At 33.9% G+C, this 16,742-nt stretch overlaps 1 protein-coding gene and 1 pseudogene across 2 annotated transcripts in view; both read right to left on the bottom strand.

The window, feature by feature from the left end:
- LOC143544258 (ubiquitin-ribosomal protein eS31 fusion protein) overlaps positions 1–4,220 on the bottom strand; it is a 97,145-nt gene extending 92,925 nt beyond the window's left edge. The window contains exon 1 of the mRNA XM_077036397.1: positions 3,724–4,220. Coding sequence (XP_076892512.1) covers positions 3,755–4,216 — 462 coding nt within the window. The 5' untranslated portion in view covers positions 4,217–4,220 and the 3' untranslated portion in view covers positions 3,724–3,754. The remainder of the gene's footprint in view (positions 1–3,723) is intronic.
- Positions 4,221–8,099: 3,879 nt separating this feature from the next.
- On the bottom strand, positions 8,100–11,463 carry LOC143544254 (putative serine/threonine-protein kinase PBL11; annotated as a pseudogene). Its single transcript, XR_013137218.1, has 6 exons — positions 11,373–11,463; positions 10,460–10,779; positions 9,846–9,976; positions 9,278–9,420; positions 8,915–9,038; positions 8,100–8,736 (listed from the first exon to the last, which is right to left on the bottom strand). The product of XR_013137218.1 is annotated as a putative serine/threonine-protein kinase PBL11 (transcript).
- Between the last annotated feature and the right edge of the window lie 5,279 nt (positions 11,464–16,742).

Raw genomic sequence — 16,742 nt, 5'->3', positions numbered from 1 at the left:
TCGGGAGCATCCTCGGAGACATTAAAATTTTAAGTCATTTTTGGATTAAAAGTAGAGCGAAACGTGTAAATGTAGAATGGGCTAGATGGAATTTGTCAATTATTTAAGTGTTTGATTTTGTGTTTGTTGATTGCGCTTGCTAGCTCATTGTCAGGAGGGTCTGCAGGCTGTGTTTTTGTTGAATGGAAATTGGAAATGTACAATTCAACGAAAATTATATGGCAATAAACCTTAAAATAAACTTAAATAATTTTTAGGTGATGAACACAAACACGAGCAAGAAATACCTGAATTCGCTTTTATTTTATTTGAGGATTCAAACAATAACATCTTCAAACTAAATAAATTAAAAACCACACCAATGAACACCCTCGCGCATGTTTAATTGTTGGCAAATTATATTTTATTAACTCAAACCATCACCTGCTAACTTATAACAATTCGTGCTGATATTTTGACTAACGACACCCCTAACTATCACTCTTGTTAAGTGACAATCCAATAACATAATAATCATATATGTACACTTATTTCCACTCAATTTCACTCTACCGAAATGAGAAAACTTACAAGTGAAATTTAGTGAAATTCAATCTAAATCGAGTGTAAATCTATGATAATTATACTACTTGGATGTAGAGGAGGACAAAATGACTGGTTACTCGAACCTAACCAACAATCCAAACAGGATTGGAATCAATCTTATAGGAGCCGGTTTGTAGATTTTGAAGAGGAACCAGTGGTTCACGATTCACGAATTGATATTTAGGGTCCGGTTTAGGTCCGATGTACGCATCTACGTATTTTTGTATGTATTTTATGTTACATATGCATGCATGTATGTATGTATGTATTCATGCATGCATGCATGTATGTGTGTTTATGTGTGTGTGTATGTATGTATTAGTGATGTATATGATGTAGTATGCCTATTTAAAGTAGTACTTAATCCTATGCCAGTCTTTTAAATTTTGGTCCGTCTTGCCTCCTGACACCAGAGTTTAACGTTTAACCATTTACAACACAAGAGCTTGAAACTTATTGTAAACATTTTTATTTACATGTCTATGAACAGACCCTATTAGTTCCGACTCATTTCAGTTTTGATCCGACCATGACTTCCTTATTTTATTTTATTTTTTACCTATCTATCGAAAACACAGTCCAAATAGATACAATACAACCCTATTGATTGCTGGTAATTCTGCTAAGTATTTCCAAGTAAAGTTGGTTTAAAGATGGTTTAATAAATGCTCAAAACCAATTCTCCAAACTAACTCAATACAGAGTGAACACTGGGCATACACCCATAGTGGGTGTGTGTATATAAAGTTGGTTTAAAGATGTATGAATGTATGTATGTATGTAACTATGTATGTATGCATACTTGCATTGGTCTACCGTTCATAGTTTTTCTCATCGTACATAAAAATACTAAAAGAAACCGTGTAAAAAATAATTTAAACATAATAAACAAGCCAAGCTCAAGCTCTCATTACTCAAGTCAAAACGAAGTGGGCTCATCTTGTTTACATCTATGGTGGTGGTGTTTTTTTTACAAAGATCTTCATGGCCTCTTTCGTCTGCAGCGAGCAGACCATGCACAGACATTGCCCTCTGCAGATTGTTTGTTTTTTCAAAGACGTTTCATTAAAAAACGTCTGCGCGCCCTCTTCTTGGTGCAGACTTAGACCATAGTCTTCCAACCTCTTCTAAACTCATTATTTCCATCAGATATCAATTAAGTTATTAAGTTTTTGTTAATTGAATTCTTGTTAATTGATTTGTTTAATTGAGTTGTTAATTGATTAGTTTTTTTTTTTGTTCAATTATAATTTTGCATAATGTAATCGCAACGACCCAATTGCAAGAGCGGAACTCTACCAACTAAGCTATATCCCCCCCGAGCCAAGTGTAGCATGCATGAAGGAGCCAGACGCTTCTTCTATTCTTTTCCTTGGCGCAGCTGGGGTATCCTGGACTTGAACCAGAGACCTCGCCCGTGAAGTACATTGTCGCACCTATGGTCCAACCAATTGAGAGAGAATCAATAGATTCCTTTTCGAAGTTTTTAGTTGAAAAAAGTTTGTAGAAAGTTAAGGATTATAAAAAGTCTATAGAAAGTTTTTAGTTGAAAAAGGTTTGTAGAAAATTTAGGTTTATGACATCGGCTTGTGAGTTGTTTTAAGCTCGAGTTTTTGCTCGTTTCATTCATTATTTTCTACTTTTGAAAACAATTGAAGAAACTTTTGAAAGAAAAAACATTCACTGAAAAATTGTTAATGTAAATTTTATAATTTGCTAGTTCAAAGGTATAAAACTTGGATTTATATATTTTTAATTGTTGCTAGATAATTTGTGTTTTTGGTATAAAGCTTATATTGAAAGTTTTAGCAGTCTACAGACGTTAAAAACAAACAGTCTTCTTACAAAGTGCAGAGGTTTGGTCCACCTCTTCTGCTACAGATGTCAGCAAATATGGTCCGCAGACTGCAGACATTAAACAACACCTATCTGCATACCATCAATTACCAAATTAACCCTTCGTTTCTCTTGATCTCGTTTAATTATTTTTAAAAGGTTTAATTATTTTTAAAAGGTCTAACCGCTGATAGACCACAAATGATAAACGCAAATGAACCTGACAACACTGATTGACCACTTTAACAAAATAAAGAATCAATCTCCCCAAAGCAACTATCCAAACACTTCTTTGATCCTAGCATACCCAAATACTTAAGAATAAATCATTCACACAAAACAGTTTATACTCTATAAACAATACAGCAACAACCACTGTATCCAAATTTCAATAAGAGCAATTCTAAACACAATCCTCCCACTTTGTATAAAAAGCATCATGATGCTTATATGATCATGTGAGTTTAATTGAAGCATCCAATCCATACAACAAAAACTTTGATGCAAAACCCTAATGCAGCTCCAAGCATCCAGTCTAATCTAATCAACTTAAGCAAGCTCAAGCCTAAAAGGGTGTTCACTAATCAACCTTATTAATTATATAGTTATAATAGAATAACAAAAAACCTATCATAAATAAAAAAATAAACATATGTTACTTGTATATATATATATTTATAATTAAAAAGATATACATATATAGTTAAGCGTATATACAAAATATTGAAATTATGCTCACAAGCCTTGCTCAAGTTTGAAAAAATGCTCATAAGCCACGCTAAAGCTTAAATAAATTCTCACAAGACACACTCAAGCTTGAAAAATCGCTCTCTAGCGGAGCTCAACCTTTGAAATAAAACTCAAAAAGAGCCAAGCTCAAGCTCTCAGTTAAAAAAACAAGCCAAGTTCAAGCTCTCAGGTAAAAAAACGAGCCAAGCAAAACAAGCCAAGCTCGAACTCACTCAAGCTTGGGCTCAGCGAACTTACACCCCTAATTTCGATAAACTATGATAACCACTAGTGAACCCTTAAACAATAGGCCACAACTCGAACAAAATGATGTTATCCTAACTCAAAATAAACCATTTCTAATAACTAAACTCTAACCTTAACACCCACCTAACATCAAATCACAATTCTCAAAATATCACGTAATTATTCTAACATCAAACCAGAGCATTAAAATTATTTTCAACTTAAACCAAAACAACATAAAATCACAAAATTAAAACTATTAATAATCCATATCAAGCAAAACATTCAAATCTAAAACATAAGTTCACCACAATAACAATCCATAACAAAAACGAAAAAACACATAATTAAATCAACCTCAAGCCTTCTGGTAGACATAGGTCAAGCCACACTTGCCACAATAGTGCCTATCAAAATGGTTAGCCATAAAGGTCCCAGCACCACACTCCGCATTCGGACACTCCTTCCTGAGCCTCTGCACCTTACCAGAGTCATCCACCTTGTAAAACTGCAACACTGACAGCTTCACCTTCTTGTGCTTGTGCTTGATCTTCTTCGGCTTGGTGTAGGTCTTCTTCTTCCGCTTCTTGGCGCCGCCACGGAGCCTGAGAACGAGGTGGAGAGTGGACTCCTTCTGGATGTTGTAGTCGGCTAGGGTTCGGCCGTCCTCGAGCTGTTTGCCGGCGAAGATGAGACGCTGCTGGTCCGGCGGGATGCCTTCCTTGTCCTGGATCTTGGCCTTGACGTTGTCGATGGTGTCGGAGGACTCAACCTCCAGGGTTATGGTCTTGCCGGTTAGGGTTTTCACGAAGATCTGCATCTTTGCAGGTGAGGCTGCGGTTATGAGAGATGATAATTGGGTGTGAGTGAGTGAGTGAGTGAGTGAGTGGTTTTTATTAGGGTTAGGTTCATAGGTTGAACACAGTATGGGCTTTTTGTTTTTGGATAATTATTTGTGGGCTTTGTTATTTGTTATGGGCTTTTGTTGTAGTCTGTATTTATCATTTTAGAAAAAACAAATATTAATAGGTTTATTGAATTTTAATAATCCATATTGACTGTTATTGGCTGATAATAATCCATATTCATTTTATCACTACTGGTGGTTCCAAATTTAAAAAATTTGGCCCCTAATGGTCCCCAGTTAAATATGACTTAACGGCGTCATACTTTTTCCGAATTTCAAACTAATGTTTTAGGGCTTTTGATCGGAATGAGGATATGAGTCGATTGATTTAAACTTAGCTTAAAACGGTAATCCAGACGACTTGATTTTTGTTAATTATAGGTTCAAAAACACGAATTGAAGCATTATTTTGCCGTTTTAGAGCCCTGTTTCGAACGAAGTTTTACATCAATCGACTCGTATCCTCCTTCTGATCAAAAGCCCTAAAACATTAGTTTGAAATTCGGAAAAAAGTATAACGCCGTTAAGTCATTTTTAACGGGGGACCATTGGGGGCCAACTTTTTTAAATTTGAGACCGCAGTGGTGATAAAATGAATAGGGATTATTATCGGCCAATACCAGTCAATAAGGATTATTAAAATTTAATAAACCATATTAATATTGCATTTAGAGGTGCACAAATAGTTAACCGGTTTTTTTCACGCGAATTAACCGGTTAGACTGGTTTTTTTCGGTTACTAACCGGTTTTGACCAGTTAGACCAAACCGGTTAATAACTAGAAAAAAAACTGTTTTTAATAAAATCATAATAAAAATCGGTTAACCGGTTTTGAAATCAATAATATAAACTAGTTACTAACCGGTTAGGATTGGACCGGTTAGTAGTCGGTCACAATTTCGGGTACGAACCGGTTAACCGGGTGCTGTGTGCACCTCTATTGCATCTAAAGATATAGATAAATTGAAAATAAATAATCTCACATTTTGTGTATTTGTTGATAATAGTATCATCTTTAAAAATCTCTACAAACGGTCAAACATTTCAACTATTTTTCTATCTCTCAATGGACATCCGTTAAATGTTTTTCCGAATTTCATACCGATGTTTTAGAGCTTTTGATCGGAAGAAAGATACGAGTCAACTGATGCAAAACTTATCTCGAAACATGAATTCAAAAGGTTTGAGTTTTGTTAATTGGAAATTCAAACACCTGAATTGAAACACTGTTTCGTCGTTTGAATCACCATTTCGAGATAAGTCAGTGAACTTGCATCCTTCTTCCAATCAAAAGTCTAAGACGTTAAGTTTTTTTAACGGGGGTCCATTAAGAGAAGAATACTTGAAAGGTTGGACCGTTGGCAAAGATTTTTAAAGATGGGATTATTGTCGGTCAATACACCAAAAATGGTATTATTGTCAGCCAGTACACAAAATGTGTGATTATTTATTTCCAATTTGTATATTATGGTGGAGTTATAATAAAAAGTGAAGTATCTAAAAAGTGTAAGAAGTAATCTGGTGCGTTAGATTTAGTGATCTGATGGTCTAGATGGAAAATGTGTTTTTTAAGCGGTTTGTTTTATTTTATTACTTGTTTTATAACACTCTAAGGACATAATTGTCTACCGTGTTGCATTATATATTGAAACAAAATTAAATTACAACAAACACATCTTAATCTATATTACAGTGTGTTTAAAACACAACACCAAATATTAATCCATATTTAGAACAAAACATCAAGAACACTAAGAACATCAAGAACAAAAATACATCAATAATTAAAACATAATTAGTATTAATTTTAACTAAAAAAATATAAATATATTAAAGCATAGCATATTAGGCTGGCGACGTGTCATTCAACTTCGCCGTTACCACTACCGCCTCCGCCGCCGTACACCCCCCACTCCACCGTCACCACCATTCACCTCCGCCGTCACAACCACCGCCTCCGCCGACGTACACCCCCACTCCACCGTCACCAACATCCACCTCCGCCGTCGGTAAAATTCGGCAAAGAAAACCAGGGATTAGGGTTACGATGTCACCACCATTCACCTCCGCCATCGGTAAAATCCGGCCAAGAAAAACATAATTTCCCAGGAATTGACGAAGCCTTCCACTCCACCGTCACCACCATTCACCTCCGCTGTTGGTAAAATTCGGCTAAGAAAAGCGATGACGGTAGGTGCAGCCCATCATAGATCCAAAATCTGCCGCCGTCGCCGGTGCTACCACAAACAACCTTTGCTCCTCCCTACGTTTAGCGGGTGAACGTATTACGGAGGTGGTTCAAGAAAAAAAGTATTGAGACATGATGGTGGTGATAACCGTGATTATGGTGGTTATATGGGTGAACACAGTATTAAGAGAAAGAGAGAAGATATTTATAATAATTTCTAACTTAATTCCAAAAATAATAAAAAAGATATGGATAAAAGTCCCCTTATGTGTTATAATCAATCTAACGGTCCAACTCTCTTCCTACACTTTTTAGGAAAAACTGACTTCTTATTCTAACCTTGCTCTCGTATAAGATATATATATATATGTTTGTATGATTATGTTTGACATCATTTTAAAAAGTAGACACCAGCAATATGAAAGGCCCTGCTTGCGGTGCGCGCATATAATGTATATATGTGTGAACCCTCGGGTGGGCAAAAGTAAAATTGCACTAATTTTGACGTTATTTTACTAATCTCGTGAAAATAACGTTAAAAGTGGCGGAAGGTTAATCAGGCATCATGTGGTGGCGTTGATAGCCGAAAGACAAGGGCACATGCATCGATCAGCCGGTGTCCCGATGATTGAGTGCTATGTGCCTTATGTCCAAGGCTTGATGCAAAACTACTATCGAGCCGGGGTCTCACCGGAAGCAGCCTCTCTATCCCTATGGGATAGAGGTAAGGCTGTCTACATCTTACCCTCCTCAGACCCTACCATAGCATTGCTATTGGTGGGATATACTGAGTACGATGATGATGATGATGACACCAGCAATATGAAGGTAGAAAGTGTAGAATAAGAGTAACATGAGAGTTTTTTTCATATATTTTTGTGTTTTCGAGTTGGTTGCTCAAAAAACTCTATCCCACGAACTATTTATACTCATTTGGAGGATCCATCCATGGTAAAAACGGGAAAAAAAAAAGAAAAAAAAACATGTTGAGAATGGCTATATAGTCGTTACCAACAGCTAGATTTCGAAAAGCCCAAAAAAGGCCAGAAAACCAATTCCTACGAACAGTTTGAGTTCGGAACCAAGTAGGAACTTATTATTAAAAATGAATGGGGAACCAGGCATGGGTCCTACCAAGTAGGAACCGGAACTTGTGGTTTTGCCCAACTATAAGTTAAAAAGAGTGGAACACCGTTGCAAACAATATTGAGACTAAAGTCAAGATGGAGGCACTAAAAGCTCAATCTTAAGGGCATCTCCAAAGATGAATGCTAAAGATGTTAAAAAGAAATAAATGTCTTTAGTCAGCTGTTGCATCAACAATCTATCACTGGTTACAAACATATCTGTATTTTCACAATGTTGTACTTCTAAATCCACTTAACCTGTCTACTGCATGAAAGTTTAACTTTCGACCCCTAACTAAGGGAGTGATACCTATTAGAGACCCAGATCTGATTGGACCAAATTGTAAAATCTCTTTTAATTATACTTGTGCAATAGAAGTTGTTAACACAAACTCATTCACCTTATTAATATGCATGGACACAAAAAGGACAACAAAATTCTCAGATACATTTTACCATCCACAACGATCCAGAACTATTCTTTCTATAACTAAAACATAAATTCGTATCATTACCACCAAAAATCATTCATAAAACACAACATACTCTCTGAATACAAACAACTGACACGAACCCACTTGCAAAACACGGAGCAAGATAAAAAAAAAATAACAATAACTGTACACACCAAGTAGACCCATTGAGGTACACTTGACGTACAAAAAACAGTATCATTTCATAACTTTAATATTAAGCCCGCAAGGAAGCCGAAGGCCTAGGATACGCAACTAACCCGGTCCCAACATCTTGTCTGCACGACCGAGCCTTGTTGGTTGCGGCCTCCACTTGTGGGCCCTTACGCTCACGTTTTTCACCATCTTGAAGCTCTTCTAAAGTGGATACCACTTCATCCATGCTCGGTCTCATTTTGGGCTCCATGCAAAGACATTGAAGAGCCGGGTTGGCTACTTTGAGGGCCCGACCGAGTGAGTATTGACCCTCTAGCCGTGGGTCAAGGACCCGGAAAATTCTTCGTTTGCTGCTTAGACACGGTTTGGCCCATTCAACTAGGTTGTGTTCACCGGGAGGCCGGTTTTTGTCTATGGCTTTTTTACCTGATAAAACTTCTAGAAGAACCACTCCAAAGCTATATACGTCACTCTTTGGGGTTAAATGACCTTTATCAAGACAGAAATAAATAGTAAGAGTTGCACGTGCTAATTTACTTCATTAATTTTTTATATTCCAAAAATCGACATTTCTGAAATTACCGAAACACCATTTTGAGATAACTAGAGAGAACTCAACTAGACAACCATAATAACTACCTAAATATTCACAAACAATTGAACATACCTGTTGATAGATATTCGGGAGCAGCATATCCTTAAGTTCCCATAACCCTGGTAGAAGCATGGCTTTTATCACCCGTAGGTCCATCCCGTGCTAATCCAAAATCAGATAACTTTGCATTGAAATTCTGTTTATAGCAGTCAAAATCACAAAACAATATTTTAGTGACATATAAATGTTACATTTATTAAACTATTAAGATTAATGATAATTTTATTTTTTGAACAAAGGAGCAAGAGCCATCTATATATGACTCAAAGGTACAAAAAAGTGTGTAGTCAACAAAATGGTTCAAAAGTGAAAGTGCATTCGTATGTTATGCAACAACAGACCTAAGATTATAAGCTTCATTAAAATACATCATACCGAGTCAAGTAGAATATTCGAAGTCTTGAAGTCCCGGTATATAACCATTGGTTCAGCGTTGTGAAGAAAAGCAAGACCCCTGGCAGCCCCGAGAGCAACTTTCATGCGTAGACGCCAAGAAAGTGTTTGAAAGTATGAACCTCCTGTTTTCACATAAAGAATTTGTGTAATTAAAATATAGAAGTATGGTATTAGATGCTAGAGATGGGTCGGGTAATAGGCTTAAATGGTAGTTTTGAAGTACGGGCTAGGTCGGATTAGGTTGGCTCGTAAATACTTTTATGTGCACTTTTTATAAGGTTCTATAGGTAAGGATCATTTGAATATGAGTAATCAAACAGTTTTATTGTGTTAATAATCTGAAACTTTGAATAAAATGATCTGCGAGGTTGTCTGCAATAAAATTAGACCTCAACTGACTTTTGACTCGTTTGACAGTATTATTATGTTAAATAGAATGTATAAAATACATTTTTTATTATCAACCCGACCCATGCATAAGATATAAAAAACTGTCACCTTTAATGTGGTGAACTAAAAACCCTGTATGAATATAGTGGTATCTTACTTCTGAATAAGTGGTTCTCTACCCTTTGGCATAAACTCATATGCCAAAAGCCTATGATCATCTTCTAAGCAATAACCGATTAATTTCACAAGATCGGGATGGCGAAGTTGTCCAAGATAATTAATTTCTGCCTGCATAAGTGGAAGATTTAATTGTTGAGAAGCTAAATTTTGTTGACAGAAAGTGAAATATTCAAAAAGTAACTGGATTAATTACTAGATAAGTAGGATGCAAGTGTGCTTTTCGTAGGTCTAAAGACAAACTAATAACTCTAAAACTACATCATAATTCACAAACTTAGGGGTCTGTTTGGATGTGGGATTTCAATATTGTGAGTTAAAGAATGAAAATTAGATATCAGGCTATCAGCAAACTAAAGTTATCTTAAGAAGATTTTTGAGTTTCACGCAATTTGTTACAAGCTATAACTAAAATCACTTATTTATAAAGTTAAAGCACATAACTTAGTTTTAATCATATATTTACGTACTTATTAAATAGTTATCCATCATCAAAGAATGTTAAAAAAATTAACATTTCAATTCATACTTTTTTAAATACGAGAACTATTTAATAAATATGAAACTATGATCAAGAAAGTGAAAAGAACTGACCAGCCACTCCTTGTGACCCTGTAATCCTTCTTGGTTCAGCCTTTTTACAGCAATAACAATACCAGTTCCCGGTTTAGAAGCTGCAAGTGATTGCTCATCAACCCACCCTTTAAATACAGAACCAAAACCACCTTCACCAAGAACACTATCGGGACGGAAGTTTCTTGTGGCGTTTTTAAGCTCACTGAAGGTGAAGCTTTTTAAGTTGGATGATTGTAAAATTTCACCTTCGCTTCGAGGTGTTTGCGTTTGAGAACCGGTTGAAGTCTTGCTACTTGAATTACTGTTTCCATTCTTTTCTCCAGTTTTAGAGTCAAAACCTATAACATCACACATATATTTTGTTTCATTTAAACAATACCATTCACTTATAAACTACTCAATAGTAACCAAGTTTCTTAAGTGTTCCACTAAAGTCACTAACTCAACTTTCATCATGTGTTCCAAACTTCCAATCCTATGTAATTTTTTAAATTAGGTGAGTCAAATGGAACATATACATACATCTTGGTTACAAATAATAAATATTTGTTTCAGGTTAACTTGAAATAGGAGGTAATAGTTAAGTGAAAAAAAAAACTTCACTAAATAATTACCAAGTTTCATTTGCTTCATTTAACTTTAAAACTTTTTAACATTTAAAAAAAAAAAGAGGATTAAAACATCAAAAGGTTAAGGTTGAGGTTGAGTAAATTTATAGGGAAAAAAAAACTTTATATATATGATGTAATAATACTATATAAAGCCTAAAAGTTGCAAGTCTGTAGTTTTTAATGAAATTTGATGTAACAATTATCCATCCATATAAGGTTAACATGATAACAATAATAGCAGATTAGCAGCTAGTATCCATGTAAAACGGTATGAAACATCATAATTAACAGAATTAAGAGCTAAAAACTAATTAAATCACCTGTCAAAAGCGCACTATCGGCTTTAATCTGAATACTCCAACAAATCCCCATTCAAATCTCAAAAAAAAACCCTAATTCCAATCACAGACGCGTAAAAGCCCTAAAACTTTATATGTCTTCAACAAAATCCGAACAATAACCGTCAGATCTGGCAATTTGAACACGTCAACTCAACAAATTAGGGTTTGAGGTTCCAATTTGTTATGCTTCATTGGGAATGAAATTGGTTGTTTGTTTGTTTGTTTGCAGATGATTGAAAGTTATATGGAAGATAAATTGGAAGTGAAGAGATGAGATGGTTCCTAAAGCCTCTTTTAGTTGACTTAGCTGCTGTGTTGTGTTGCTTGGAGCATACTATTATTATAGCACCGGTCTTGGTATGCTGAAATTATTTTTATTAATGGTCCTTCAGGTTTTAGGTGTGTTTGTTTGGTTGCTAACTTATTATGCAAGTGTGCATTAGAGGTGCTCTAATGCACAAACCAACTCAAAATGGGTATGGAGTTTGATCAATAAATAAAGGTCAAAACATGTTTATCATCGGTTTTGGTTCGGGTTGAAACTGGTTTTTGACCACTGTTTTCCTAGTTTTGGTTGAAAAAATTACAAAATGGTTTCGAATCTACGGTTTAAGTCGATTCCGAACCGATTTCTATATAATCAGTTAAAAACCGGCTCAATTTCCGTTCAATTTTTGGGTCAGTTTGGTTAAACGGTTTATTTGCCCACCTCTAATGTAACATGGTTTTTTTTTTAATTGTTTTCAAGGTTGGAATCAGTTAATAAATGTAGCATTTATTAATCATGATGATTCATAAATGTAGCATTTATTAATTAATTAATTAAGATTGATTATTTTTTTAACAACAATGTTTTTTCCACCTATTTTTTTATCCCTGTGAGTAGGTTAGACTTATGACCATTTGATTGAAGATCATACACCTTTACTTCTATGTCTATAGATGATTATTTTAGTTAATTTTCTTAATTATGATAATTGCCATTATCCTTAACAGAAAGTTAGAAACCTAAGTATAGCTATCAAAGGACATCTGACCTAATTGTATTTGGGTGTTTGTTAGGTGCTCTTTTCCTTGAAGGTCGAGGGTTCAAACCCTACGGTAGACAGGTTATGTGAATTGAGGATGACGGTATTAGTTAAAACAAAAAAAAAAGCATAACTATCGCATCCCTTGCTTTCTTTTTTATGTAAATGACCCATCTCGCTATCCTTGATTGGGAATTTCTGTTTTATTTTTTGAACGAGTATGATCTAATCTTACTCTATTCCAACTTAAATTTACTTTCCGCCTCAATTGAGACTCGAACCAACACATTGGATGTGGCTATGTGGGCATATCCTTTGACCGCTGCCGAAGGGCGAAGGTTGTAATTGAAAATAAATCCAATCTTCACATGTTAAACCAAAACCATTGAGAGTAGTTAAATGAGGCTGTCAAATTAACAAGTTCAATTGATTTTTGGTTAAGTTTTATTTTTACTATTATTTTTTTGTTAATATCGATTTAATCTTTTTACTTTTTAGAAAGAGGATGTAATGTAATCATTCCTAATGTTTATAATAATTAAGTATCTATTAAATGCATTTAATATCATCAAAATATTGCTTAATATCATATTTAAAACTTTATAAGATGCTTTTCATTATTATAAGCATTGTGTTAGACGTACCTTCTGATAAGGGACTAAATATGTACATACTGTAAATTGAAAGTAGTTATAATAAAGTTGAAAATAAAACGTGGGTTGGGTGATGAGAACAAATATTCTATTCTATTTCTGCAATGGATTTTGTTTTTTATTCTGTGGATGAAGTTTGACTGTAAGTCAAATTTAGGTTCTAATATCGGCTTCGTGGAAGCCAGATGACAGATGTGACGGCTTAAAATGTTGTTGGACTTTACGTTTGATTCCATTGGGCTTTGTAACGGGCCCCTTTCCAAAACAATTGTTTTTTTGTATATACTCAAATATATATAAATTTTTAATTGCACAACTAAACACATGTTTTATGTTTATATGATTATATCCAAACAAATTCAGTGCAAATGAAACATATTTTGAGATAAATGATAAATTATAATTCATGATTCTAGAATCTGTACTTTTAGATGTCACACTTCTATTTACTTACGTGCCAAAATTAGTCTATAGCCAAACACGTCGATAAAATTTACATGCATATAATGTTTATATATGTGATTGGTTTGACAATAATCAACTTATAGATGAACTTGAAATAATTTATAGGATTAAGGGATTGTTTTAGTAAAACAAAAATATACGTTAATTTTTTTATTGTATTAATTAAACATCGTATAGAAAATTGTGTGTAGTATAATTGGTCAATTTGAAAAGCTTGTTCCGAAAAAGGAAAATAAGATACCAATACTAAAAAAATTCAAAATAATATTTGTAAGACACCTAAGACCAAATAAGGTATATCATTGAAAGATAATTGGGCGATTTGAAAAGCTTGTTCACTAAAGGAAACTACAGTGTTCCCGACGCGTTTTGCGCGGAAACTTGACAACGGACCCGCATATTAAAACGCGAATACACAAACACATCATAACGAATATTACTTCGGCACAACAAAATAAAAGTTTATCTAACTATCAAAAGGACTTGGTTGGTATTGGTTTGGCTCATTACGGCATTGATTTGGTACCGACACTCGATATGTGGTTACAATACAAAAAAAATATTCTATCGCGAAAAAACTCCGTTTTCACCGGAACTTACATAACTTGTTGCGAATACAACTTCGTTTTAACGGCATAACATATAAAAATATGAGCATGTCATAACGACATACTAAAGTTTTTAAAATGTCGTATGCTAAAGATTACCAAAGAATCAATAACTTAAATGTATAAGTAATAACAAAAAACTATATGGGAATGAAAACACATGTTAAGGTACATACTAAAACTATGAAAACTTTGGGATGCTAAAGTGAAAAACAAACAAAGTTTAGCAAAAAGAAATGCGATGGATCAAAACTAAAACAACTTAAAACTTGAGAGACTAAATTGAAACAATCTAAAATATATAGCAGTGTTTCTCCTTCAATATATAGTATAATTAGTAATATTTTAATTTTAAAAATAATATTTGTAAGACACCATGAGAAACTTATTTAAGAATTTTCTAGTAATTAAACCATAATAAGAATCTAAGACCAAATAATGTATATTATTGAAAGAGACGAATGAGTTGAAAACGAAACGTGTCTCATTAGCGAAGCTGACTCGAAGGAAATGTTAGTGTGCGTTGATTGGAAGTTTGGAACATTACGAATTCATCAACTACAACGTTTTAAATATTATGGAATATGATCATGATACCAAATTCACGTCTCGAAAAAAGTATAAAGGTTGTAATGAAAGTACATGCATTATTATAAAAACTTTTTTGAATAATTGTCTTCAGATTATTTTCCAAAAAGACTGATGGTATAATTTGAAATATGTTTTCAACACAAAATATTTTTGAAATATGTTTTCAAAAAAATAAAATAAAATGAACGTGGTTAACATGTAAAACCCAATATCCGACGCCGAGTGTACTATTACCTAGTTAACTTTATTATAATTTGTTTCTCTTATAATCCTTATATATAGACTTGATTTTTAGTATTTTAAATACATAAATAATTTTTACCAATATCGTTATTTTATTTATTTAATTCTTTCATGGTATCAGAGTTTATTTTATTTATTTAATTCTTTCATGGTATCAGAGTTCGTGAGAATCAAATCATTTTACTTTTATGTTTGAATTCTTTTCCTCTTTACAAATCAGGCACTAGCCTTAAATATTAAAAACCGAAACAACAAATGCAGAGATAGCGTGCAAGAGTCAGGCGTTGAGCTTAAACTTAAAACAACACAAAATTAAAACACATATAATGTGCAAGAATCACACGTAAGCTTAAACTTAAAAACAACACAAAAATTAAAACACAGAAAAGAATAATTCAAATAAAATGAATACCTAATAATGGATTTTAACATTAATTATGAAGGTAATAACACTTCGACCAAGGTTTCTCATATACACGATTTGTCCGATTGTCCACCTTAAGAAGGCATGCAAGCTAAGTTAATTATATTTAACAGTTAATATTACTTTTAACATATATATTTAAGTTGATTTGTTAGTCACTATTCTATCTGTTGTCTGAATATCATTGATGTCTTATCACTATTAGCAGGTCAGATTTATCAAGGTTGAACCGCAAGGTCTAGTTCTCAAAACATTGCCATGAACTCGCGGCCAAATAGAAAGAAAACATAAGTAGCAAAGAGAAACAAAGCACAAGATTAGGTGAAATACATAGGAGCAAAAGTACAACCTAAGACCCAAAATTACAACTTCAGGTCTATCAAGGAAAACCTATTTAAAGAGTACTCAGTACTTGCAAGTTGCAATACAACCCGAACCTGGATATTATATTTCACACATTTTGCTACCAACACATTCAAGATCCACAATCAGACTTATGCCTGCAATAAGAACAATTAAATTAGGTAAATAATAAAACTAAAAGACCAACCAAAAAAAAAAACCTTATGTTTACTTGCCTTGTTAGCAATGTTATTGGAAAGCCAATCCAGACCTTCGTAGAGTCCCTCTCCTGAGGTCGCACAGGTGCTCTGGATGTACCTGTGAAAAAGAATAAAAACCAACAAGATTATAATTATTTGAATCATACAATTGTATGCCAGCATTTTTTGTCCATTTGCTAATAAAAATAATAGGTGGTGCACATAAAGGCCACCAAGTATGCAACTGGCTTTGTTTATACCAAGGTTATGAAAAAGCAACACAGCTTGTGAGCTACTTGAGATCAGCCAACTAAAAGCTCAAATCAAGCTGCGCCTTGAACGAGACTGAGCCTGAACTTCATGTATCATACTCGAGTCGGCTTGCGATCCTAAACGAGCTCATTATTTATATAGATTTTAATATATTAAATATCTTTTTACATAATAATGATTATTATATAAAAAAATTATCATAAAAAATAACTAAATAATATATATATTGTGTTACATAAAAAATTGTAATTATAAATATGTACAAAGTAATTATAAATGTATAATTAATATATAGCAAACAAGCCAAACATGAGCAAGCTCGAGGCTATAGAAAAAGCACTCTTCAGTTTGTTTACACCCCTGTAAAAAAAGGCTAGACGGTGAAATAGAATAGTCTGTCAAAATATCAAAGGTTGTATTTGTCATCCGGACGTGTTTGTCGATATAAATGAAATAGTTTCGATAGTTGGAGGCCTTTTTATGCATTGACAAGAATTAACTGTCAATTGTGATGACAGAAAC

The sequence above is a fragment of the Bidens hawaiensis genome, unplaced genomic scaffold, assembly GCF_021521415.1.
Source record: "Bidens hawaiensis isolate Kalapana, Puna unplaced genomic scaffold, B.hawaiensis_p1.1 tig00013505_1, whole genome shotgun sequence".
Taxonomy (NCBI): Eukaryota; Viridiplantae; Streptophyta; class Magnoliopsida; order Asterales; family Asteraceae; genus Bidens; species Bidens hawaiensis.
The sequence above is the reverse complement of the archived record's forward strand: the minus strand, read 5'-3'. Positions and strand labels throughout refer to the sequence as shown.